Source organism: Suncus etruscus, chromosome 2 (assembly GCF_024139225.1).
Source record: "Suncus etruscus isolate mSunEtr1 chromosome 2, mSunEtr1.pri.cur, whole genome shotgun sequence".
In the NCBI taxonomy this organism is placed as follows: domain Eukaryota; kingdom Metazoa; phylum Chordata; class Mammalia; order Eulipotyphla; family Soricidae; genus Suncus; species Suncus etruscus.
Window position 1 is genome coordinate 20,640,841 of NC_064849.1, and position 26,495 is coordinate 20,667,335.

Here is a 26,495-nt window from a genome sequence, read left to right on the forward strand (position 1 = left end):
CAGCATCAGCTGAATGCAGCACTGTGTCTCCATGTAGGGAGGAACAATGCTGGAGAGGATTAAGGTCCATATGTAGGTCTTAGAGATAACAGTGTCCACAGACACCTGTGACATCCCTTTTTGAAACCGTTCTCTCCCATAAACCACCAGGACCCAGGTTTTCTAAACAGCCTTTCTATTCAAGATTTTTTCAACCCCAATCCTCCTATGTAAGGGGTAAATCAAGTTATCTCAGTGCTTCTGGAAAGCTTCCAGATCAATGGGTCTTAAGCCCAAAAAACGTGGTTCAGTTTCAGAAATTATTATAGGGAGAAATGAATTGATCTACCAGTGCAAATCAAAAGCATGGATCTATCTTATTTCCAAAGCTAGACAGTGTGTCTTATGAGAGACATGCTTCCTAGCTTTATGACAGATTCTGCAGAGATGGAGCACAGTTTCTTAATCTTCCTGGTGGGGGTGGGGGAAGCATTGAACCATTAATTCTAATCTAGTATCATCCAGTTAGAAAGGGCCTCTTACTCAGTAGCAAATCCTGATGCTATCCATAGTGGAAGTCCTATTTGTGCTCATTGCCATTGAATTAAGGGCTATGATTACAGCACTTTGATTCATATTCTTGGCCTCTTCATTTAGAAGCATGAGATGTGGTTTATCATCACTTTGTTAGTTAAAAAATAAACTGGTGGTTCAAATATTTGTGGAGCATGTTTCCAATCTACAAGGTGAAGATGATCAAATGGTGAGGGAATGAGACAGGATGCCTTTGGTCTTGGAGCCTGTGTGTCTGACATTGTAGGGTACTGACAGACAGGCCCGCTGGTTACACAGACACATCTTAGCCTAGGCATTGGCACGCTGTGCTCAGGAACTCTCCTGATTGCATTTAGACAGGTCACTGATCCGCAACATGCCCCAGAATGTCCTTCCTTTATCTGAGACCATCTATTTTTCTAAGCCAAACCTTTTTTAATTTCCCTAGACTGCAGAATGTTCTTCCCAGAATCTTTTTTTTCTTTCCGATTTTTTTGACTGCCTGATTGGTTTGCATTTTCAAACTGGTTTGTATTTTCAAACCATTGCAAATTTCTGCTCACAATTTGCTCATCACAAAGAAAATCCTTTCACATCAGTGCCAGCATCTGTGGTCAAATTTACACAGAGTGAGAACAGACCATTCTTAATCATCCCAAGGTGTGTGCTGAGTTGTTGGAACCACAAAGAGGCACCTTGGACCTCATTACAGATGGTTCCCCCCACCCCAGATGCCATCAAACCTTCCCACACTGTTCATGATGGATGATATCAAACATTTCTTTTTGTTTCAGCTCCATTATTTCACTATTGTGTCAGGCAGGGGGCTGCTGATATAATAAATAATATAATATAATAAATAAAGACAGCTAATGAAAAGGAGAAGCAAATATGTGTCTAGTAGGCACACTCCATATTATTCCAATGATTCGAGAATTATTTATAAATCGTAATTGAGAATAAATTGCCTGTCATACTCCATTTGGTACAACACACCAACATATTTGCTATCATTACAGCTAGGGCTGTTAAGGAATCCTGCTCTCTCTTTTGCTAAGAGGCAATCTTAGATGTTGAGGCAAGGCTCTCTTCCTCTCTCTTTCTCCCCCCAAAATATGCTTCTTGTGAAATTAGAATTAGACTGAAAATCATGTTGTGTGCTATAAAACTGACTCCTTTTTTCTCATTTTTCAAACCAAAATTAACACAAGGCAGATTTAAATATTTTGAATGGTGCTATAGCCAATGCATTTTGGTACAAATTTGCATTGCTGATTGTGCATCACAAATATAATTTGTGTGTGTATGTGTACGTGGTACTAGGAATTGAATCCAGGTCTCATGCATGCAAGTAGGCGCTTTACCATTGAGCCACATCCCTGGCCCAAATATGAAGATTTTATTCACAGATCTAACTTTCATTATACATGACACGCTAGAGAAATTCATTTTTTCTAGCTTTTTTTTCCCAACCAACCTGCCTGTTCATGTTGTTTGTACGGTGTTTGTTGGTTTATTTTAGAAGTCCTCACTTCTCATAAAAAGTAAAAGCCTGCTTGCACTATACATGTGGACAATAGGATGTCAGAAAACACTACAAATAAAAACCACCAATATATTACATTTCCTGCTTAAAATATATTCTTTACTGTTATTTAAAATGCTGTAAATGGTTCATTGTCTAATAGTATATGTTTCATTGTTTTTTCTCCATGTATCAAAGTAATTTTTAATTTACGTACTGCTGAATAAATTTTGTCCTCTTTAAAGATGGTGAGTTTTTATATTAAAGCTCTCTTTTCTCGGGAAAAACTCCTTTAAAACAAAGCATAGGGGGCAGAGTGGAGGCACAGCAGTGGGCATTTGCCTTGCATGCACTAATCTAGGACAGTCTGCCCCTCGATCCCCCGGCGTCCCATATGATCCCTCAAGTCAGGAGCGATTTCTGAGGGCACAGCCAGGAGGAGTAAACTCCTGAGCATCACCGGGTGTGGCCCAAAAAAACAAATAAATAAATAAATAAAACAGAAGAAAATAATAAACAAAGCTTGGGACTGTCTGAGCTAAGTCCAGCTATTCAATTTAAAGTGCACATATCTTTTAATCTAGCAATTTCGTCTGTAAAAAAAAGTTTTGCTGCCTGTGAAAGAAAACACAAACAAGGATTTCTTTATATTTTACTGTTTTTTTGTATTGTAATAGAAGTCTCATACCCCCATACCGGAGAGACTGGGAATGGAGGTCTGGACGCAATGCTGACATAGGAAATAATTCCCTACAGGTTAAGAGATAAAACAGGTTCACTACAAGTTATCTGCAAGCAGGCAAAAGGGCACCAGCAGCCAGACAGGCTAGCCCTGGGGCTAACACCAAAAGAAATCTCTCTAATGACTTTTCTATTTTTTTGGTTTTTGGGTCACACCCAGTGATGCTCAGGGGTTACTCTTGGCTATGCACTCAGAAATCGCTCCTCTGCTTGGGGGACCATATGGGATGCCGGGGGGATCAAACTGAGGTCCATCCTAGACTAGTGAATGCAAGGTAGATGCCTTATCACTTGTGGCCACTGCTCTGGCCCCTCTCTGAGATCTTTATTGGGAAGAGTAAGACCATCCCCAAGGGTGGAGAACAGGTAGGGGTGGGGTGGGCCACATGCAAAGAAGAATTATCCTGAATAAAGTAAAAACTGGTTATTCCAACATTACATGAACAAGCTGGACAACATTTAAACATCCATCCTTTAAGAATGGTTAGATGGGGAATAACCATACATTGGAATTTATATATTTTCTAAAAAGAATTCTCCACTGGAAAGTGGTAAGTGATACTGTCTGGAGCAAAGGGTAGTTTCTCCTTATCTCTGAGGTCATTCAACTGTTAAGTAATCAAATCACTGGGTCTGAGCACTAGTATTATGAGTAGGATGTTTGCCTTGTACATGGCTAATTAGGGTTCAATATCCGGCATCCCACATGGGCCCCCAAGCACTGCCAGGCATAATTCTTGAGTATGGGGCCAAGAGTAGACCTGAGCATTGCTGGACATGGCCCAAAAACAAAAGTAAAAAAGGAGGCCAGAGCTATAGCACAGTGGGTAGGGTGTTTTGTCTTGCATGCTGCTGATCCAGGATGGGACCTGGGTTCAATCCCTGGCATTCGATATGGCCCACCCCGAATTTGCCAGGAGTGATTTCTGAGTACAGAGCCAGGAGTAACCCCTGAGCACCACCAGGTGTGACAAAAAAAAAAAAAGGTAATCAAATCAGTATTAAAGAGACTGTGCCAGCGAGAAAAATAACATTTAGTTACATTGATATAGGCTCACAATGACAAGGGACTCCGGAGCCAATAGGGCAAAATGGACTGTAGATCCTGAGTCCTTTAAAGTTTCCAAGGAAAAGGAGGAAGTCTCACATGGAAGATTGGGGGACTCTCCTTTGTTTTTAATTTTATTTTAGGCATCATTATTTCCAATACTGTACGATAATGCCAGGTTTCATGCATAAAACATTTTTTGTTTTGTTTTGCCTTGTTTTATGGTTTTTGAGTCACACCCGGCCACGCTCAGGGGGTTCTCCTGGCTCTATGCTCAGAAGTCGCTCCTGGAAGGCTCAGGGGACCATATGGGATGCTGGGATTCGAACCACTGACCTTCTGCATGCAAGGCAAATGCCTTACCTGCATGCTATCTCGCCCAACCCCTGCATAAAACATTCTAACACCATTCAGGGTCAGCTTCCCCCCACCATTGTCCCATATCCTCCTCCCCAGTTTTATTCCCACCTCCATTTTCCCTATACTGGTAAACTCCTTACTAAAGATCAGTTCCTCAGTTTCTTTGCTTTGGGCATTTATTATTGCTCTACTATGTTTCTTTATAGCCCACGTATGAGAGAGTTTATTCAGTGTGTGCCCTTCTCCTTCTAACTTCATTCAGCATGATACTCTCCAGATCCATCCATGTAGCAGAAAATTGTACAATTTTCATTTTTTCTTTTTTCTTTTTTTTTTTTTTTTGGTTTTTGGGCCACACCTGTTTGACGCTCAGGGGTTACTCCCTGGCTATGCGCTCAGAAATCACCCCTGGCTTGGGGGGACACATGAGGGACGTCGGGGAACGAACCGCAGTCCATCCTACCGTAGCGCTTGCAAGATAGACACCTTACCTCTAGCACCCACCTTCCGGACCCACATTTTTTCTTAAAGCCAACTGGTACCATTGTTTTTGTATCCAGTCATTTATTCTTGGAAACTGGATTGTTTCCAGACTTTGGCTATTGTGTATAGCACTGCAATGAACTTAAGGACACAGATGTCTTTTCTAAACAGCTTTTGGGTGCTTGGGGTAGATGCCAGAAAGTGGGATTGCTGAGTTATTATGGAAGGTCATGCCCAGTTTGTTTGTGTTTTCGGATGGGGGGGAAGGTTATTGTTGGTTTTTCAGGTTGGTTGGGATTTTTAGTGTTTTTTGGTTCACACCCCAGGAGAGTGTTCAGGAATTAGTCCTAGCTCTGCTCTCCCATATGAATGCCGAGGTTTGAACCCAGGTCAACCAAGAGCAAGGCAAGTGCCCTACTTGCCCATACTATCGATATTTCCATCCCCTCATTCTTAATTTACTGTGTAGTGTCAATATTGTTTCCAAAAATAGTCTAGACCAGTGGTAAATGAGGGTCCCTTTTCCTCTGCATCCACATAAACTTTGGTTGTTTTTGTTCTTTGCAATGTGTCATTTTACTGGAGTGAGATTTCTCAGTGTTATTTTGATTTGCATTTCTTTATTAATCAATGAGACAGCTTGTTTTTTTCCAGAAACCTTTTAGTTATCATGTTTTCTTTGAAGAAAGTTCTGCTAATCTCATCTCCCACCCCCTTTTTTTCCCTTGAAAACTTCTACCAGTGGTAGAGATAGATCATGGAAAATAAAAGTATTTTCTTGTCTGTAGCATGTCTTTTTATTTAGATCATTGTTTCTTTTGTAGCACAGAAACATGTTTTTTTTTTTTATTTTTGTTTATCTCTTGCCTCAATTTTCTGGCCAATGGCACTGAACTGAAGCCTCTAGATTCATGTGAGGATGTGGGAATTGGGGCTATATCTGGTGGTACTCAGGGCTTATTCATGGCTCTGTACTCCAGGATTGTGGAATTGATTTGATCCCACCCCACTCAGTAAATGCCTTGTTACTCATTGGTTGTAAGCATCTTTGAATGCAGCGCCTTGGATTGGTGTGTGGTCTCTTCCTTCAGAAAATGCTCTTTTGCATTTCCAGGTCTCCACAGAGCTTGCTGTGCCTTAGGAGCAAAGGGCAAATGTGTTGGGCACTTTCAGAAGATCCATTTCTCACTCCCTTGTGTGTATGGGTGGATAATTTACTAGATTGACATTTGCTTCCAGACCTGCATCTCTCCAGTCTTTTGGCTTTAGAACCTGAGGATTTAATTCCATAAGGGATCAACCCTGATGGTACTCAGGATCTCTAATGTGCAATGCTGGGGATGGAACCAAGGTTAACCTTGTACAAGACAAGCACCTTACATTCTGTTTCTGTCTCTCAGGCCCCTTTGTATATCATCTTTTTACAGCAAAACAATAATAAAACCTCTTGACCTTACAGCTCAAAGCAGAAACTCTGCTGGGGGATGGAGAGGTAGAAGAGCAGGTAAGTAACTTGCCTTGCACATAGCCAACCCAGGTTCTATCCCCAGCATCTCCTGAACCCATCAGGAATGATCCCTGAGTGCAGAACCAGGAGTAACTCCAAAGCACTGCTAGTTGTAACCTAAAACAAAACAAAAACAAACAAACAATAAAAGAAATTTCTAGGTACAAATGTTTTCTATGTTGTTCATATTATTCATATATTCATTATAATATGTCATTCATATTAGTCTCCAGTTGTTGCAGATCCATTTGGGGTCATAACCAGGGCTGATGACCAAAGTAGTACAGAGGGTCTTGGACAAACAAGGACTGAGTCATGCAAAACAACCAAAGGAACAGAGGGTCCAAACTCAAGAAAAAGATGGCGGAGATCTGTTGAGATTGACCCTGTAGTAAAATAGATTTATTACCTTTCTAAATTAAACATTCAGCCAGTGTGAGTGCCAGCCCCGCAGCTTCTCACACTGAGCTCAGCAGTGTGTGCTCAGACTCTGAGCCCCCCACCCCAAGGCTGAGAGCAGGGACCAACAGAGGGTCCTTCCTCTCCTGTCTCTGCTTCCTCCTAAGCAGCTGCTGCTGGAGCTCCAGCCTGTTGGCGAAGAACATCTCCCTCCAGCCGATCTCAGTGGCCTGTGTCCTCATGTCAGAGGTGATGTTGTCACAGGCCCCCTGAATGATCTTCTCCCAGAGCATATCACACTTGCACAACTGTGGGGGGGGATTGGAGAGGGGAGGGCTCGGTGAAAGTCATGGAAAAACTGAGCAAGGGGTCAGCCAGTCTCTGCCTTCAGGAACCTGGGCTGGAGGAGAGAGGACAGAGAACTTGAGGATAGCACCAGCCCTGACCAATGGCATCGACCCCTTCCTGATGCACCTTAGATATGCAGTGCAAGTTAGAGGACTAACAGACACACACAGGAGCATAATCTGTAGATGCAATGGTATCAACTTAACTGTCTTCCAAATACCCAGAGGACAGGGACCAGAGGGATAGTACAGAGATTAAGGCACTTGCCTTGTATGCAGCTGCCCCAGTTTGATTGCTCCCTGGCACATCACAGTTTCCCTTACCACCAACCACCAAAAAGAAATAAAAAGAAAAAGCATGAAATAAGCAGACACCCACTAAGCAGGCTGATATGGGCATGTTCAGCCTGTCTTGTGCCAGGACTGCTCTGGCTTTGAGTGGGAGCCCAGCTAAGTCCTGCCTTTACATTTGCCTTTCATTTGAAACCCTTTCACTTAAGCTACCTCTTCCAAGAGGACTGCTCCTGCTGCAGAGGCAGATCTCTGCAGGCACCAGCTGAGAGCTCTAGCCTAGTAGCAGAGCAACTCTTGGTAACCCCCAACTGGTGTATCTTACCATCCTTTCCAGTGGTCTTGCTTCAAGTCCTCTATGTATCTCTCAGCAGGAAGCAGAGTGCCTGGTATGTTTCTATTGACCCAGGATTTTCTGCTCTGATTTATTTATAATGATTCTGGCACACAGGGTTGCCAGCACTGCCAAAGTGTGACTCCTGGCCAACACTGCACCCAAGGGTGTATGATTACACCCACTCCCATGTAATGTCAATTGCAGTTGAGGGACAAGATGTGTAGACCTCAGGCTGCATCGCTGCTGGAAAGCCCACACCTCTAGAGTATGATATATACTCCAGAGAGCTTCACCCATGAGAGTCTGAGTCTCCCCTGTAGAAGCAGCTGTCAATGTGTGACCTGCTGGAATCTGGAGTGGTCCTTGACCCCAAACCTTAGCCCATCAATCTACCATGACAGGGCTCTTGCTTTCTTCACCACACCCAGTGTTGAGCCAAAAGGAGGGAGCTCTCTGCCCCCTAATGTTTCTGCTCCATCCAATGCCACCACCAAGTCTACTTTTTCCTGGAAGCTGCAGCCCACCTCACCGTCACTCAGCACCCAGACTTCTTAGCAGAGAACCTCTCGGCCAGCCCAGATGTGCTCTCCCAGATGTGCTATCGTTCCGGGCCCCAGGGTCTCCTGCACACATCCTATCTTCTCCCCAGGCAGGGGGAATCTGTGTAAATTTTCTTGCCACAGCCCCCCACTCACTCTGGGCACAGAAAGCAGCCAGTACTATTTAATCCCATCTTCATTCGTTTCTCTGGATACTTTTCTGGTCACATTGATGGCAGATCCTAATTATAGGTGTAGAAGAGCTTTACCCAGAAAAAGAAGAAAATGCTCCTGCTTTCCAAAGCTCTGGACCCTGACACTGGTATGGGTGACTATATTGCTACCAACACAAAGCATCTCAGAGCAACAAACTTTTGGTAGTGAATTTTGGTTTTCAGTTTGGTTTTGCTTTGGGGGTAGAGCTCAGAAGGGCTTACTCCTGGCTCTCTGCTCAGAAATCACTCCTGGCCTCCTAGAAGGCCCTATGTGGTGCCAGGAATTGAAATGGGGTCAGTACACAAGACTCCAGTCCCCTGGGCAATAGTATTACTTTTGTTTGTTTGGGGTTTCGTCGGGGGAGGGGGGTTCTGAGCCACACCAGCAGCACTCAGGGGTTACTCCTGGCTTTGCCCTCAGAAATCATTCCTTGCAGGCTTGAGGATGTCCGGGATCATCTTGGGTTGGCCCCGTACAAAGCAAACGCTCTCCCAGATGTGCTATCATTCCTTATTTCTTTCAAAAAGGAGATCATGGAAGAAAACCCTGACATTGGGCGTGGGAGGGACAGGGCAGAGGGGCAGTGAGAAAGAATTCTCAAAAGAAAGTTGAAATGTCTGCCAACGGACTTCTTTTACTCCACACATTTTATTCTAGGTTTGCAGTTTCATTTAATATTATAAATCGGTCAGCAAAAATACCATCCTCAGAGACTTCCTAAACCCCAGGAGTTTTTTTTTTTTTTTTTTAGCTTTGCAAATCACAAAGCTTTGGCCATCCTGACCAGCTCTGAGGACTCACAGTGTGGTTGTGGCGCCCTCTGGTGGTATAAGGAACTCAACAAACAGAATGCAAGACAATTCAAAGGGATCTGCAGATCTCTAGTTAAAACCTTTGCTCTGAAACCCAACCACAATCATGTTTGTAACCAAGGTGTTTAAATAAAAAAAATATATATATATTAAAAAGAAGGCAAAAACTAAAAAAATACCTTTGCTCAAAGTATTTCCAATTATCACTGTCTTAGTGGTCTCTTCTCTACCCTAACTGCACTCCCAACAATGGGTGCTGAAAGGAGATAAAGTGCTATGAATGATACCCCTTCAGTAACAATATTGTCTAAAAAGAAAAATAAAAGGGAGAGAGATCTGAGAGAGACAGAGAAGAAAAATGTCTGCCACGGAGGCAGGCAGGGAGGGGGAAGGTAGAAGGAAATTGGGACGTGGTGGTGGGAAATGTGCACTGGTGAAGGGTATTGTACACTATATGACTTAAAATCATTAATAACTTTGTTACTGTGGGGAAAACTATTGTGTAAACTAAACTATGGTGTTTAAATAAGATAATTTAAAAAAAATAGCCTTCTGCTTAGCTTGACGGAGAACAGACCAACTCTTTCCAACCCACATTTCCAGCTCTTCCCGACCCACATTTCCAGCCTTTCAGAACACAAGCTTTGGGATGAATTGGTTGTTTTTGGCTTGCTCCTAGTGCTCAGAGGTTACTACTGGCTCTGTGCTCTGTGTAGTGCTGGGGCTTAAATCCTGAATGTTCCCTGCATGCAACATAAACACGTGCTCCAGCCCACTAAGCCATCACTCTGGCCCCATCCTTAGCTCTGTTATCTAGACACCAGTCTGATTCTCTTGGACTGATCTCTTAGTTAGAACTGAGCTGTTATAGATATGCTGATGAGAAGGTTACTAAACAATCTCTTGCCCAAGTGTTACTAACTCAGTCATGGGGATGATTAGGGAGCCTGGCACCCCCTCTTCACTTGTTCCCCAGGGGCTCATCCCACTGGGCCAGACTTTAGGGCATACAGACAGGCTGTGCCATATTCTCCGGGTCTCACCAATTTGTCCAGGCTTCATCATCAATGGCTTTGGTGAGCTAGCGGGTCTCTTCCCTTTCTTGGTGACCATGTATACCGGAAGGAAGGCTTTAAGGCATGGTGGGCTCAGGGCAAACCAGCAGGGTCTGGGCAAGCCAGCTTGGCAGCTGGGCCTGGAAACTTAGGGTCACATCAAAGGCCCCTCTGCTTTCCTAGAAGCTCAGGAACATGTTCAGAACACAGGGACTGCTCCTTACTAACACCCCCTCTGGGAGCTCAGCTGGGTTTTCCATTAAACCGCCCCCTAAGTTACCCATTCTTCAAGGGCTCACACTTGCAGGCTTTGAGCACCACTTGGAACAGAGCACCTGAAGCGGGGACCTGAGGTGCTGGTGAGGGGCCATAAGAACTCCCATCTTGGTGTGCCAATGGCCCCAGAGACAATCTTGGGCCAGACCAATACCCCTATACCAGAGTCTCCTCACCCAGGTCTGGGCCTTCTGTGTATCTGATGCAGGTTGAATGGGGGTCATCATTGATATTGGGACATTACAACTTTAACTCCAATCTCCCCTCATTTCCAGCCACTTTTGCCTCCCCATCATCCTTACTTCACTGCTTCCCGCTGATCTCTTAGCCCATTCCTTCCTTTGGGGCCACTCTTGAGCATGGATCATGGGTGCCTGACCTTGGCCACCCTGTCTCCTCCTTCCCATGCCAGGCAGACACCCACAAGCCCTCCTTTCTGCTCCCCAGATCCGAATACACTGCTCTCAGGGTCACCCACCAGGCAGGCCCCAGAGCACACAGGAACTCTCTGAGCCCCACCACTATCCCATGCGCACATCGTGCTACATCACTGTGTGTTGAGTCATTATTGTCCTGTGGTTTCTATAGGGAAGCACATGGCACACTGCAGGCAAAAGCACAAGGTGGAGAGAACATTAGCCACATACCAGTCTGTGAATGCGGATCTGGTTTCTAAGAAATGAGGATTTGGGCTTGAGATTTGGGACAGAGCTTAGGCACCAATGATACTTGTGGAAATCACACTATGGTCCCCGAGAACCACCAAGGTGTGGCTAAAACCACCCCTCAAAATGAAATTTTAAAAAGATGATTTGCAGTCAGAGAAATAGTAGAGGGGGGGAGGATGTTTGCCTTGTATACATCTAACCCAGGCTCAGTCCCTGGCCCCTGAGGACAGAGCCAAGAATAATAAACCTTGCACACTGCCCAGAATCTGGGCAGGAATGGGGGAGGAGAAGATGCTTGCATTGCCTTGTATGCAGAAAAGCATACACTGATCACAGCACTATATGGTCTCCTGAGTATTACCAGGAAGCTGGGCACAGAGCCAGGAGGAGTCCCCAGCATACCAAGTGTGAACTGTCACTCTGCCGCTGGAATGGAAGACATAAAAACCCAAGAACAAAAATAAGATTTTTGTTCAATTTTTGTCCATTTTGCCAAATCATCTAGTTTGTTGCCATGAGTGCCAGAATTTCCTAGCGGAGGATACTAGCATCCCTTTTTCCCCAGGGAAGAAAGCATTTCCCAACCACAGGTTCCCACTGAGCTCTCTAGGTCACCCTTGATTTTGTGTCAGCATCCTTGGGTGAGAGAATGTGGTGGAGCTGGGTGGCCAGGGCTGTCTAAAGCAGGTCGTTCCATGAAGGGGAGCAGCCCAATGGCTGAGTCTCAAGTTTTTTGTCTTTTGATAGATGAGACTGATTTGAGAGAATTAATGTTCCCAGAGAAAGAAAACAGAAACAATGGGAAGCTTTAGAAATGGGAACTAAGCACAGTGCAGTACCAGATTACATCTTGGAGACCAACTGAGGTGCCACGAAAACCAGCCACTGGGTTTTGCCGCATCCTCATTGCCTCATGGTACTTGCTGTGCAAGCCATGAAAGCTGTGAGCACCAGGGAAACTGAGGAAGGGGATGACCAAGTCTTTGCTCTCTGTAGTCTGAAATGCTGTGCAATTAGTAAATCTCCAAAAGCACACACAAAAAGGGGTCTGGGAGGTAGGATAGTGGGGAAGGAAATTGCCTTACATGCAACCAACCTTGGATCCACTCCTAACATCACCCACATCCTGTATCCCTGCAGGAAAGACCTCAGAGCACAGAGCCAGGAGTAAGCCCTGAGCACCTGCAGAAGCAGTCCAATGTACCCCCCTTAAAAATAGCAACACTGGGGCCAGAGTGATAACATGGAGGTAAAGACATATGCAGAAAGACGGTGGTTCAAATCCCGGCATCCCATATGTTCCCCTGAGCCTGCTGGGAGCGATGTCTGAGCGTAGAGCCAGGAATAGCCCCTGAGCGCTGCCAGGTGTGGCCCAAAAGCCAAAAGCCAAAAGCCAAAAAAAAAAAAAAAAAAAAATAGCAACACTAAGCACTAACTTAACAGAGAAAATGGGAGTGATGGACGTTGGGAACAGGTGGTAATGGCCTTGCTGGGGAAATGGGGCACAAATGATTTGCTGTTGTATCTGGCACTGCAGATTTCACTAGACAGACATGTTGTCATCCTTCATGAAATGATGTGATAAAATGTAGGACAGGACAAGTCAATGGGAACAGCTCTTGACCAGCCTGGGGGCAGGAGGTGTGGGAGGAAGGAAGATGCTGTATACAAACCGGAAAGTTTACTGACTCTGATAGGAGTGAGCAAGCCCCCTCAGGTGACTCTTCCATTGACTGTTACAAACTGCAACAGTGAGTACCAGAGGCCGCCTGGGAGATGGTGAGCTTGGGCATGGAGCAGAGTGGGCATGAGTGCCTCAGACAGAAGCCAGGTGTTCAGGAAGGGGACTGAGATGCATAACTGAGCTCTGAAACCTACCTGGTCCCCTGAGCAATTCTGGGGGAGACACCTAAACAACTCAAAGTAATCTTTTCCTCAACACAGATTGAGGAATGAACTCCAGGAGCCCAGAGTGCCCAGAAAACTCTTTGCTGTACTTTCAAGACAATAAGATGACCTCCAGCTATCAGCCCCAAACAAAGGTGTTCCTCCAACTTCCTCCTTCCTTAAACCTCTTCTTTGATATGTAACGGCCCACTGGATAGAACTTTGGCCTGGAGGCAAAAGGCCATGGACATCATCCTTTCTTAAATAGCCTGGTTTATTATTTCTTCACCACTACACTGCTTCTTCAAACCCATTGGCCTAAGGAGTTAGAAACATGGCTTGTGGGGTGATCTCACAACCCCATGAATTTTTATTTTACATAAGACCAAACTTTTTGTTTTGTTTTGTTTTGTTTTTGTTTTTTGAGTCACACTGGTGACACTCAGGGGTTACTCCTCACTATGCGCTCAGAAATCTTTCCTGCCTTGGGGGACCATATGGGACCAAGACCAAACTTTTAATAGCAACCCTACCTGTAAACTTCACTGATTTAAATGTACCTTCAAGTATGACATGTTGGATTAAGGGGAGGCCTGTTCAGTTGTGCTAGAGATTACCAGGGTTACCCCCCACACACAGGGCTCAGGAGTCCCAGAGATGCCCAGGATCAAATCCCATGATTCTGCATGATGAGCCATCTCTCCATACCTCTGTGATTTTATTGGGGAGGGGGCTAATTTTGAGCTACACTCAATGGTGCTCAGAATTTACTCCTTGCTTTGCTCAGGCATCACTCCTTGAAAGGCTCAGAGACCATATGGGCATCAGGAATCGACCTGGGTCAGCCACATGCAAGGTAAAGGCCTTATCCACTGTACTATTTCGCTGGCTCTTCCCCCTTTTAATTTTATTGGCAAAGATGATCCTTCATAATTCTGGTTTATGGCTCTTCACTTGTAGGGGTTAATCATGTCAAAACAACCATTTTTATACTCAAGAAAGAACAGATGAAGTGATGCAGATTATATCACTTAAAAGTTAATTACATTAAACCCAAGATCTGTAATCACATTCTCATGGAAAGCACTGGCTTTTCTAAATAAAATATTAGTGTATATAAACCCTCTTGAAAGGCAATTATTGCTGTTTTTTAAAATTAGCTGGACTACATTGGAAATGCTTGAGTAGCTTGCCCTCGTCCCATGGTTTAGGTCCAGCAGTGCTGGAGATCAGATACAGGGTCCCTGCATGCTAAGCATGGTGTTCTGATCCTTTGAGCCATCTTCCATCTTGCCTGACCTCCTGCTCTTTTATAAATGAACAGCATCCCCTACTTTACTAATGAAAATGCCTGTGAGAGTTTTGTTTTTTCAAAATCTAAATAAAATAAGTTACTTCTATGATACCAGGCAGAGGAATCACTTAGCCCATCTTCATTCATACCTCACATGCAAGGCAGTGCCGTAACCCTCCAGTATCTCTTCAGCCCCAGTGCACAGTGATTTCTATCTATTGGAATCTTTCCTGCTACACAAAGTTCCTTAAGATCAAGAATCATTATCATCTCATCTCTTTGGCTTCAGGGTTTTGTACCATGTGTATTACAAAGGAAGAGTTCAACAAATGCTTGCTGAAATAAAGGCAAATAGTAAACTAGTGCTTTTGTTAGGAGGGAGGGAAGGAAGGAAGGAAGGAAGGAAGGAAGGAAGGAAGGAAGGAAGGAAGGAAGGAAGGAAGGAAGGAAGGAAGGAAGGAAGGGAAGGGAAGGGAGGGAGGGAGGGAGGGAGGGGGGGAGGGAGGGAGGGAGGGAGGGAGGGAGGGGGGAGGGAGGAGGGAGGGAGGGAGGAGGAGGGAAGGGGAAGGAAGGAAGGAGAAGGAAGGAAGGAAGGAAGGAAGGAAGGAAGGAAGGAAGGAAGGAAGGAAGGAAGGAAGGAAGGAAGGAGAGAAAGAAGAAAGAGTGGTGAGGGAGGAGGGAGGCAGAAGGAGGAAGGGAGAGAGAAGGAAGAAGAAAAGAAAGAAAAGGGAGAAAGAGAAAAAGAAAGAGAAGAGAAAGAAAAGAAAGAAAGAAAGAAGAAAGAAAAAGAGAAAGAAAGAAAGAAAGAAAGAAAGAAAGAAAGAAAGAAAGAAAGAAGAAAGAAAGAAAGAAAGAAAAGAAGAAAGAAAGAAAAGAAAGAAAGAAAGGAAAGGAAGGAAGGAAGGAAGGAAGGAAGGAAGGAAGGAAGGAAGGAAGGAAGGAAGGAAGTGACAGATAAAGGGAAGAGAGACTAGAGATACAGTAAAGTGGGGAAGACACTTGTCTTGTACACAGCCAACCTGGGTTCCATCCTTGGCACAAATAGGGTCTCCTAAATACCACTGGGAGTAATCCCTGAAGGCAGAGGTAGGAGCCCCAGTGCTTATTGTCAGGTGTGATCCAAAAACAGAGGCAGAGGGAGAAAAGCACCGTTAAGAGAGAACAGCAGGGGCTGGAGCGGTGGCACAATCAGTAAGGCATCTGCCTTGCATGTGCTAGCCCTAGGACGGTATTGCGATTTCGGATCCCCCCCCACCCCCCTCACGCATCCCATAATGGTCCCCCAAGCCAGGAGTGATTTCAGAGCGCATAGCCAAGGAGGTAACCCCTGAGTCCACTGGGTGTGCCCACATATAAGAGAGGAGATGGGGGATAGGGAGGGATGGAGAGAGAGAGAGAGAGAGAGAGAGAGGTAGAGAGAGAGGAGAGAGGATGGAGCGAGAGAGCACGAGAGTGGAGAGAGAGAGAGAGAGGAGAACAGCAAGAAAATTCAACGACACAAAATAATTGTTACCTTTGAAAATCTCTGAGATGTTTGCGAAAGCCTGGCAATATCTTCAAGATCCAGATAAGAGAAAATCTTCAGGAGCAAAGCATCAGAGAGGCGTTCCAAGAAGTCAATTTTACCTTCACATAAATTGTGAATATATCCTAATATCCTTGAACCAAATGCTAAGAGAATTTGAACTGCAATTAAAAAAAAAAAAAAAGAAAAGAAACCTGGTTATTGAATATGCACTCATAAAGACAAAGTTCATTTGTCCAAATGTCTGGAGTTCAGGGCTGAGGATGTAGTTGAGTGTTGGGTTTGCATGCTGGAGGCCCAAGTTCGAACCATAGCATTATCAAATCCTCTGAGCACTAATAGGAGCATCCACTAAGCACAGAACCAAGAACACAGAACAACACTCCTAAGAACAACTGGGTGTGCCCTTCCCCCAATAAAAGAACAACTGGCTAGAGCGCAAAATCTTTTAGGAATATTCACTGTTTGATTTGCACCTCATGATCTTATCAGTACCAAATTCCAGTAACAACAACTCACTTTAAACAAGTTTTGACATCCTCCTCTGCCACTTCCTCCCTGCTTCCCTGCTCCCTGGATATTGCAAAATGGCAGGTTTGTCCCACCCTTTCTGCCCCAACCCCACCCCCCAGTGGCTGGAAGCACAGTCAAAGCTCCTTTCATTGTTAAAGGTCTTTCATTTCCCTACTAAATTCCTCCTTCTTTCCTTCATTCTTTCGTCTTTCTTTTTACATAACAAGAAAAAAAAATAGAAAGAGGAAATAAATGAAGAGTTCACGAAAGATATGTTATTTTCTGCCTAAGAGTTGTCATAGCTTTTCAGCAATTCACAAATTAGGAAAACGTTCAAAAAGAATCCAACAGCATAATAATCTACTTAAGTACAGAGGGAAATCAAAGTGCTTTATTTTTTAACCCGTGTCTCTGGAATAACCAATGGGAAATGTTTAGAAAGATTTAAGTTCAAATTTTAATAATGATTAAATCTGATTGATATGTTTTTTTTTTTACTTCCCCCCCACTTATCTGTACCTTCTTACCTTTCTTTTAAAAACTATTAATGCCAGTGTAATTATTTAGTAATTTACTTACTTAAATTTGGGGACTTTGGAGAGACTATATCTACCTGTGCTCATTGCTTACTACTAATTCTGTGCTAGAAATCACTCTTGGTACTGCAGATGTTTAGGAGACCATATGAAGTACTGGGGTTAGAACCAAGGTCAGAAAAATGCAAGGAAACTGCCTTTTCTCTGTATGTTCTCTCCAGCCCCAATTTACACAACCTGTTCCAAAACACACACACACACACACACACACACACACACACACACACACACACACACACACACAAGGAAAACACCAACTCAAATTTCATGTTGTTCAAATTATCAGTGATGCTTGGCAAAGTATAAGATTTATCTAAAATATCTCCTTGGAAAAAGTTCTAAAATTTCAGAAAAATGAATCCAGCAGCAAACATTATGACCAGGGGAATTTTGCTTTTGTTTTTGGAATTCACCTAGCTCAGGGCTTGGCTCTGTACTCAGAGATCATTCCTGATGAGCTCAGGGGACAATATGGATGCCAGGGATCAAACCTGAGTCAGCAGCATGCAAGCAAACACCCTTACCCACTGTACTATCACTCCGAACCCTATGGCTGGGGAATTAATCTTAGGACATTCAAAGAATGGAACAACTGGGGGCAGAGAGATAGCACAGTGGTAGGGTGTTTGCCTTGCATGCAGCTGATCCAGGACGAACAGTGGTTTGAATCCTGGCATCCCATATGGTCCCCTGAGCACCGCTGGGTGTGGCCCAAAAATAAAAAACAAACAAACAAAAAAAGACTGGACAACTTTGGGATATATCCTAATATTATTCACCGTGTTAATAGATAGCAAAAAAAATCTGAAAATATAGAAAATATTAGTTCATATAATTCTCAGGAAATGAATAATAAAAGGAAATTTTTGGTTTTGGGCCACACCTAGTAGCAGTGCTCTTACTTAATCCTGGCTCTGTCCTCAAGGATCACTCCTGGAGAGGCTCGGGGAACTATAAGGGGTATGAGGGATAGAACCCAGGTCAACCACATACAAGTAGGCAAATGCCCTACCCACTCAGTTCTTTTTTCTTTTCTTTTTTTGCTTTGTTTGGGAGCTACACTGGGCTTTGCCAAGGGGCTTCTCTCAAAAGGTGCTCCCAGAGGTTCCAGAGACCAAACTTAAGTCTCTTGCATAGAACACATACATTTAGTCCATAGAGCTCTCTCTCTCCAGCCCAGAAAAAGAAGCTTCTTTAACCAGATACGACAGTTACCAAAAACCCCAGGAGTGTAGCATTAGTAATAACAATGTGATTCATACCATATGGATTTACTATTTACCAAGCCTACAATGTTTGTATCAAGCATGGGGGAGTACAAGGATGCACATATAGACATTTAATCTTCACAGTAACCCTTAGAGATGGGGTAGATATAATGATCTCCCTCTTACTGAGAGAAAAGGGAGGCACAAAGAGCTAAGAGGGAGAGAGAGTTGTTTGAGGTCTCTGAGTGAAGAAGAGGGACAAGAAATTAGCTCCACAGACTATACCTTACCCTGACCCTGGAGCCAGTGGTCCTCAGGTTGAGGCAGAAACACTGGAACCACTCACACACCAGTTCTTGTCAGCACTGTCTTGGAGGTCAAATCAAGAAACAAAAATAAATATACAAAAGTGTACCAGGGTTAAAGGAAGGATTTAAAATGTCAGGGGGAGGTCAAGGTGATAGTACATGAGGTAGGGCATATTTGAAATTGTGCATATATAATCTTAAGAGTTAGTGAAATGATACAAACTGGTTTTTAGAATTTAAAAATCATTTTATTAAACACTGTGGCTTACAAGATTGTACATAGTACAGTTTTATATTTAGTTACAAAGTTATTCATGATTGCATTTCAGTCTTACAATGTATAATACCCTTCACCAGTGCACATTTCCCACCCCCAGTTCCCCCCCCCCACTGCCCTCTCCCCATCTGCCTCTGACTCTGTGGCAGACATTCTCTCTCTCTTCCTTTTTTTCCCTTCTAGACACTATAAATACCATGTTTTTAAAAGTTAATAGAAGGAAGTAAATAAAAAATAGATGAGTAGATAGCAGCTGGAGCAATAGCACAGTGGGTAGGGTGTTTGCCTGACACATAGCAGACCCTGGACGGTACCAGGTTCAATTCCTGGCATCCCATATGGTTCCCCAAGCCTGCCAGGAGCGATTTCTGAGCGCAGAGCCAGGAGTAACTCCTGAGTGACACCAGGTGTAGTTCCAAAACCAAACCAAAACAAAATAAAACAAAACAAATTAAAAAAAAAAAAATCTTTGCAGCCTAGAGTCAACTACCCTACAAAGCTATCATGTAGACTTGAGAGTGGTAAGTTCCTTTTCAGACAAAGAACTGGCAGCATTTGTGACAAATAAAGCAGTCCAGCAAGAATTACTGAAAATCTGCCTATAAAAAGCAAATAAACTCTTGTAAAAACTTGATTCCACACATACATACAGAAATGGTAAATATCATTAATTACTGTTAATCTTTATGTCCTTAGTTTATATCATTACTTTATGTCATTGATGCCTCTCAATGTCACTGGATTAAACTTCTCTATATAAAAGCATAGAATAGCTTTATGGATCAGGAAAGAAAATTCATCCATCTGCTGCCTATAGGAACCACAACTAAACTCACAGGATAAATGCAGACTCAGAGTAAAAGTACGAAATATCATCAACAGAAGACAAAAAAGAAAAGCTTCGTCTTCCATATTGGTTATATCAAGCCAAATAAACATTCAATCTAAAGGAGGTAATTAGAGACAGTGATAGATACCCCTATTGGTTAAGGGAACAACAGATCCATAAATATAACGTTTATACACCAAATGAATACCTAGCAAAGTTTGTAAAGTTCCACTAAAACATGTAAAGAAATATAATGATGGAAGCAGAACAGTGCTGGGAGATTTCAACACTCCATTTACACCACTATACAGATCAACCAGGTGGAATATCAGTAAAAACAAAAGTCCTAAATGAGGAGCTAAAATAACTGGGATTGTTGTTAACAAGAATACATATTCTGCTCTAGGGCATATGGAACATTCTCTAGAACAGATCACATATCAAATATACATAAATTTACAAATACAGAAATTGTAAAAGTACCTTCTCAGGCCATAATGCCATAAAAGCAGAACTTAAGCACATAAAGATATATTTAAGAAAATAAAAGAACTTAAGCACAGAAAGAAGATGGGGAAAAACTTCCAATATTTGGAAGCAAAACAAAGTACTAAATGAAAACTGTGCCTTCTTTTGTGCTGGCTGCTTCACTGGTATAACTAGGAATGGGAACTCAATTCACCCAATATTGCAAAGTTTTTTAGTATGTATTATCAGTTTTCCATGATAGTCTCTATTCAAACATCCAAGTTCCATTTCTCCCTTAAAACATCAAAAGTCCGGGGCCAGAGAGACAGCATGGATGTAGGGCATTTGCCTTGCATGTAGAAGGACAGTGGTTCGAATCCCGGCATCCCATGTGGTCTCCAGTGCCTACCAGGAGCGATTTCTGAGTGTAGAGCCAAGAGTAACTCGAGCACCCCCGGGTGTAACCTTTGCACACCCCACCAAAAAAAAAAAAAAAAAAACCATCAAAAGTCCAAGAGTTGGGGCCGGGCGGTGGCACTAAAGGTAAGGTGCCTGCCTTGCCTGCGCTAGCCTTGGACGGACCGCGGTTCGATCCCCCGGTGTCCCATATGGTCCCCCAAGCCAAGAGCAACTTCTGAGCGCATAGCCAGGAGTAACCCCTGAGCATTACGGGTGTGGCCCAAAAACCCAAAAAAAAAAAAAAAAAAAAAAAAAGTCCAAGAGTTGAGCTGAAACCTTGGTGCATTGTGTCTAAGGAAGCTTCCCCATTTCCTTTCAAAGACAGTAGCAGAAATTGGGTGGTAGGGCCAGAACAATAGAACAGTGGATAAGGTACTTGCCTTGCGTGTGATCACCAACCCAGATTTGATCCCCAGCATTCCATATGGTCTCCCAAGTACATCAGGAGAGATTCCTGAGTGCAAAGCAAGGAGCAGCTCCTGTGCATTGCTGGGAGTGGCTCCCCCACAAAATATTTTTAGTTTGCTTATTAAAGGTTGAGTCTCAAGCTTACAACAATATTGGCTCTAGTGGCTTAGAGAACTCACCTCAACACCACAGATAAAAATAACAAACCTTTTCTCATGTGGCTAAAACAAATCATTTAATTTTATCACATGTAACATTTGTGGATTCACCCAAATATTCGTTATTGACAATGTTTCCAAATATCTAAGTGAGCAACTTTATTGGGGGGAGGGGAGAGGCCACAGTCAATGATGCTTAGGGCATATTTCGGGATCTGTGCTCAAAGATAACTCCTGATGGGCCTCAGGAAACTATACATAGTGTGGGGGTTTGAACCAAGGTTTGTGCAAGGCATGATCCCTGCCCATTGAATCCACAACCACAACTCTGTCCCACCACCAACTTAAAAATGGGCACAGTTGGAAGACAACTTATTTTTTCCTGTGAATGAAACAAACCTATGCGTCACCAAACTCAATTAAACTTATATAGGTACATTTTGCTTCCAATTAAAACTTAAAATACGTATCTACTCATTAATGTTCTGTTTGATCCTATTTATTTAACCTGGGAACATGTCCATAGATGCTTCCTCTGATTTTTAAAGGCCACAGGAAGAATTCAATTTTCATGGACATAGGGACAAAGAAGACAAACAGGCAAATTACAGAAAGGATTAATTGAATAAGACAAGGTGTGCAACTTACTAGTTATCCGGGAAATGCTAATTAAACATGATACTATTTCCACCATCTGCCTGGGAAAGAGGAAAAGGAGTAGTAATTTCTAATTAGTGGTGGCAAAAGTGGAAGAAAACCCTTATATCCTGTTGAATTTGGTTTAATTAATCCAGCAGGGTTTGGAAGCAATTTATAATTAGAGACACCAAAGTTTATTGGTCTTTTGTGTAAGTTATAAATTATTAAAACTTGAAAGATTATGATATCAAAATATTAACGAATTCTTATTTTTATAAAATTAGACTTCATAACTAAAATACAATTTACAATTCTTTCCAAACTATGAATCAGAGTACTAGCACAATGAATGTAGAATAAAAAGAGGGAAAGGAAGAAAGAAAGAAGGAAAGAAAGAAAAGAAAAAGAAAGAAAGAAAGAAAGAAAGAAAGAAGGAAGGAAGGAAGGAAGGAAGGAAGGAAGGAAGGAAGGAAGGAAGGAAGGAAGGAAGGAAGGAAGGAAGGAAGGAAGGAATAAGGGAAGGAGGGAGGGAGGGAGGGAGAAATAAAAGGAAGAATTTTGACCAGAATATAGTGAGTAGGGCACTTGCCTTGCATTGGTTGACTCAGATAAATTGCTGGCATCTCAAATGGTCCCCTGAGCCCACCAAGAATAACTCCTGAGCACAGATCTAGAAATAACCCATGAGTACTGCCAGGTGTGGCCCCAAAACAAAAACAAAAACTACACAAACTAACAACAGTTATAAAGTAAACATAGTTATAAAGGTGGAAAGAATGGTAGATGGCATTAGCCTGCATGATGCCACATAAACTGGCTAACAGAAATACATTCTTTTTTGAGCTAGCCTTGTATTATGCTAGACTTTTGAGAATTCACTCAGAAAATAAGATATTCCATATCTATCAACATTTTTAATGTAAACATCTCTGGGCTTAGAAAAGATATCTGAGGGGTCGGAGAGATAGCATGGAGGTAAGGCGTTTGCCTTGCATGCAGAAGGACGGCGGTTTGAATCCTGGCATTCCATATGGTCCCCGAGCCAGCCAGGAGCGATTTCTGAGTGTAGAGCCAGGAGTAACCCCTGAGCACTGCTGGGTGTGACCCCCCCCCAAAAAAAAAAAAGCTGAGAATCCACAATATGGCATTCTCATATAAGTGTGCAAAGATAAATACACCCCCAGTTGTGCCTTAGGATTTTTATTTATTTATTTTTCATTTCTGTGGGGACCACTCATGATATACTGAGGTGGGCACACAGTGCTGGAGATGGAAGTCAGGGCTTCATATGTGCAAGGTTTATGCTCTACTCCTGAGCCATATTCAGCTCCCTAAAGAATTTTAAATTTTGCCATACATTAAGGATTATATATGTGTATAGTGGAATACTATGCAGTTTGAAGGAGCTTTTTTGTAAAAATGAAGTGCTTCTTTATTCATGCTGAGAGAATTGGGCACAATATAAATAGTAAAAAAATATTTTTAGGTGGGCTGGATGGGGCCAGAGAGGTAGACAGCAAGTAGAGTGCTTGCCTTGCACACAACTCAACCAGATAGAAATCCCAGCCCCAGATATAGTATCTTGACTCTACCAGGAGTGAGCCCTGAGCACGGAGAAAGGAGTAGGCCCTAAGCATAGCTGGTGTGACCCTCTTCTCTCCACCCCCTTCCTAAAATAAAAAGCGTTTTATTTCTGTGTTCTCCCCACTTCCCCCCAAGTCCTGTGGTTGACACCTAGGCCACAGTATCTATGTGGGGTCACGGTGATTATTTGTAAGTGGCTGACTCAACAAAGCTGTGGGATGTTCTTTTTTATTTTTCTTTTTTCTTTCTTTACTTTTTATTTTTATTTATTTATTTATTTATTTATTTATTTATTTATTTATTTATTTATTGTTTTTGGGCCACACCCGGCGATGCTCAGGGGTGACTCCTGGCTGTCTGCTCAGAAATAGCTCCTGGCAGGCACGGGGGACCATATGGGACACCGGGATTCGAACCAACCACCTTTGGTCCTGGATCGGCTGCTTGCAAGGCAAACGCCGCTGTGCTATCTCTCCGGGCCCTCTTTCTTTACTTTTAATTAATATATGTATTTAAACACCTTGATTACAAATATGATTGTAGTTGGGTTTCAGTCATGTGAAGAACATCCCCCTTCACCAGTGCAACATTCCCACCACCAATGTCCCAAGTCTCCTTCCTCCCCAACCCACCCACGCCTGTACTCTAGACAGGCTTTCCACTTCCCTCATTCATTCACATTGTTATGATAGTTCTCAGTGTAGTTATTTCTCTAACTGCACTCACCACTCTTTGTGGTGAGCTTCATGTCATGAGCTGTTCTTTTTTTTTTTTTTCTAATTACTTTTTTATACAATGGACAATAAATAACAAAACTTGGGGCCCCCCCCAAATATTTGTAGCCTTTTCCCCTGTAGCCTTTTCACTCTGTCCTCTCTAAATTCTCCAGCCTCCTTAGTGAGTGTACATGTATATCTTTTTTTTTATTTAAACACCGTGATTACAAACATGATTATAGTTGTATGATTACAGTCATGTAAAGAGCACCCCCCTTCACCAGTGCAACATTCCCACCACCAATTTCCCAGATCTCCCTCCTCCCCACCCCCCTACACCTGTACTCGAGACAGGCTTTCTACTTGCCTCATTCATTCACATTTTATGATAGTTTTCAGTGTAGTCATCTCTGCAACTGCACTCATCACTCTATGTGATGAGCTGCATGTCCTGAGCTGCACCTACCAGCCCTCATCTCTCTTGTCTCTGAGATACTGTTAAAAATGTCCTTCATTTTTCTTAAAGCCCATAGATGAGTGAGACCATTCTGCATCTTTCTCTCTCCCTCTGACTTACTTCACTCAGCATAATAGATTCCATGTACATCCATGTATTGGAAAATTTCATGACTTCATCTCTCCTGATGGCTGCATAGTATTCCATTGTGTATATGTACCACAGTTTCTTCAGCCACTCATCTGTTGAAGGGCATCTTGGTTGTTTCCAGAGTCTGGCTATTGTAAATAGCGCTGCAATGAATATAGGAGTAAGGAAGGGTTTTTTGTATTGTATTTTTGTGTTTCTTGGGTATATTCCTAGGAGTGGTATAGCTGGATCGTATGGAAGCTCAATTTCCAGTTTGTGAAGGAATCTCCATATCGCTTTCCATAAAGGTTGTACTAGACGGCATTCCCACCAGCAGTGAAAAAGAGTTCCTTTCTCTCCACATCCCCGCCAGCACTGCTTGTTTTCCTTTTTTGTGATGTGTGCCAATCTCAGTGGCGTGAGGTGGTACCTCATAGTAGTTTTGATTTGCATCTCCCTGACGATTAGTGATGTTGAACATCTTTTCATGTGCCTTTTGGCCATTTGCCTTTCTTCTTTTTCAAAGTGTCTGTTCATTTCTTCTCCCCATTTTTTGATGGGGTTAGTTGTTTTTTTCTTGTATAGTTCTGTCAGTACCTTGTAAATTTTGGATATTAGCCCTTTATCTGATGTGTATTGGGTGAATAATTTCTCCCACTCAGTGGGTGGCCTTTGTATTCTGGGCACTATTTCCTTTGAGATGCAGAAGCTTTTCAGCTTAATATAGTCCCATCTGTTTATCTCTGCTTCCACTTGCTTGGAAAGTGGTCATGAGCTGTTCTTAAAAGAAGGGAAGTGCAGGCAGGTACAAAGGAAAAACAGGTATGACCACAGCCAAGCAGATACTTTGAGCAAGCCCAAGAGTGAGGCCACCAACTGTGCCAGCCTCTTGATCTTGATCATCGGCCTCCAGAAAGGTGAGCAAATTCATTTGTGGTATCTAAGTCACACTGTCTATGTTTTGTTTGCGCCTCAGCAGATTAATAACAAAGCAAAACGATTCATTCCTACAGTGCAACTTACTAGCATCCAGGGTAGCAAAACAAGAAGATCTGTGCCAGAGAGACAGTACAGTGAGTAGGGCACTTGGCCTGGCACACAGTTGGCACATGTTTGTTCCCTAAGCACCCTCAGGAGAGACCCCTGAGCACAGAGCCAGAAATAAGTCCTGAGCACCGCTAAGCATTGACCCAGACACAGGAAAAACAAACAAACAGAAAAACAGTAGTAAGTTCTAAAATTTACTCCTCTGCTTCTCTACAAATATAGACAATGAAAATATAGTTTGTTCAAGGATTTGGTATGTTATTTTAAACAATATCACTTTATCGGAAAGAGTATTTTTCTACATTCATTTTAACACACATACAAGCAAAGCATAGGGTGTATCTGACCCTGGAAATAGAAAGATTACTAAGAGATGGTCTTTAGACTGGGACAGTGGTGCAGATAAGTGACACTCTAGTAGAGAGGGTGGTGCTGAAATGTTTTGGTTTCGATTTTTTTTTTGTCTTGGGGCCACACTAGCTGATGCCCAGGTCTTCACTCAGGAGTCACTCCTAAAAGTGTTCAGGGCAAGGGCCAGAGTGATAGCACAGTGGTAGGGCATTTGTCTTTCATGCTGCTGATCCAGGACAGACCTCGGTTCGAACCCCAGCATCCCGTATGGTCTCCCAAACCAGGAGCAATTTCCTCTGAACGTCATCGGGTATGGCCCAAAAACAAAACAAAACAAAAAAAAAAAAAACAAAAAAAAAACGTGTTCAGGGCAACATTCAGGACTCTGGAGATTGAACTCAAATTGGCCATGTACCTGCTATACTATCCCTCCAGCCAACGGTTGCTGAAATATTTTTTGTAGGAAACCCTACCAAATACAGTTTTGTAAACTACTTGGCGCCA

At 43.0% G+C, this 26,495-nt stretch overlaps 1 protein-coding gene across 1 annotated transcript in view; it reads right to left on the reverse strand.

Moving 5' to 3' along the window:
- Positions 1-1,124: 1,124 nt before the first annotated feature.
- The window catches only part of FBXO36 (F-box protein 36), a 111,823-nt gene continuing 86,452 nt past the window's right edge, over positions 1,125-26,495 (reverse strand). The window contains exons 3-6 of the mRNA XM_049768916.1: positions 15,833-16,005; positions 6,702-6,905; positions 2,756-2,809; positions 1,125-1,142 (exon numbers count right to left, since the gene is read on the reverse strand). Coding sequence (XP_049624873.1) covers positions 1,125-1,142; positions 2,756-2,809; positions 6,702-6,905; positions 15,833-16,005 — 449 coding nt within the window. The remainder of the gene's footprint in view (positions 1,143-2,755; positions 2,810-6,701; positions 6,906-15,832; positions 16,006-26,495) is intronic.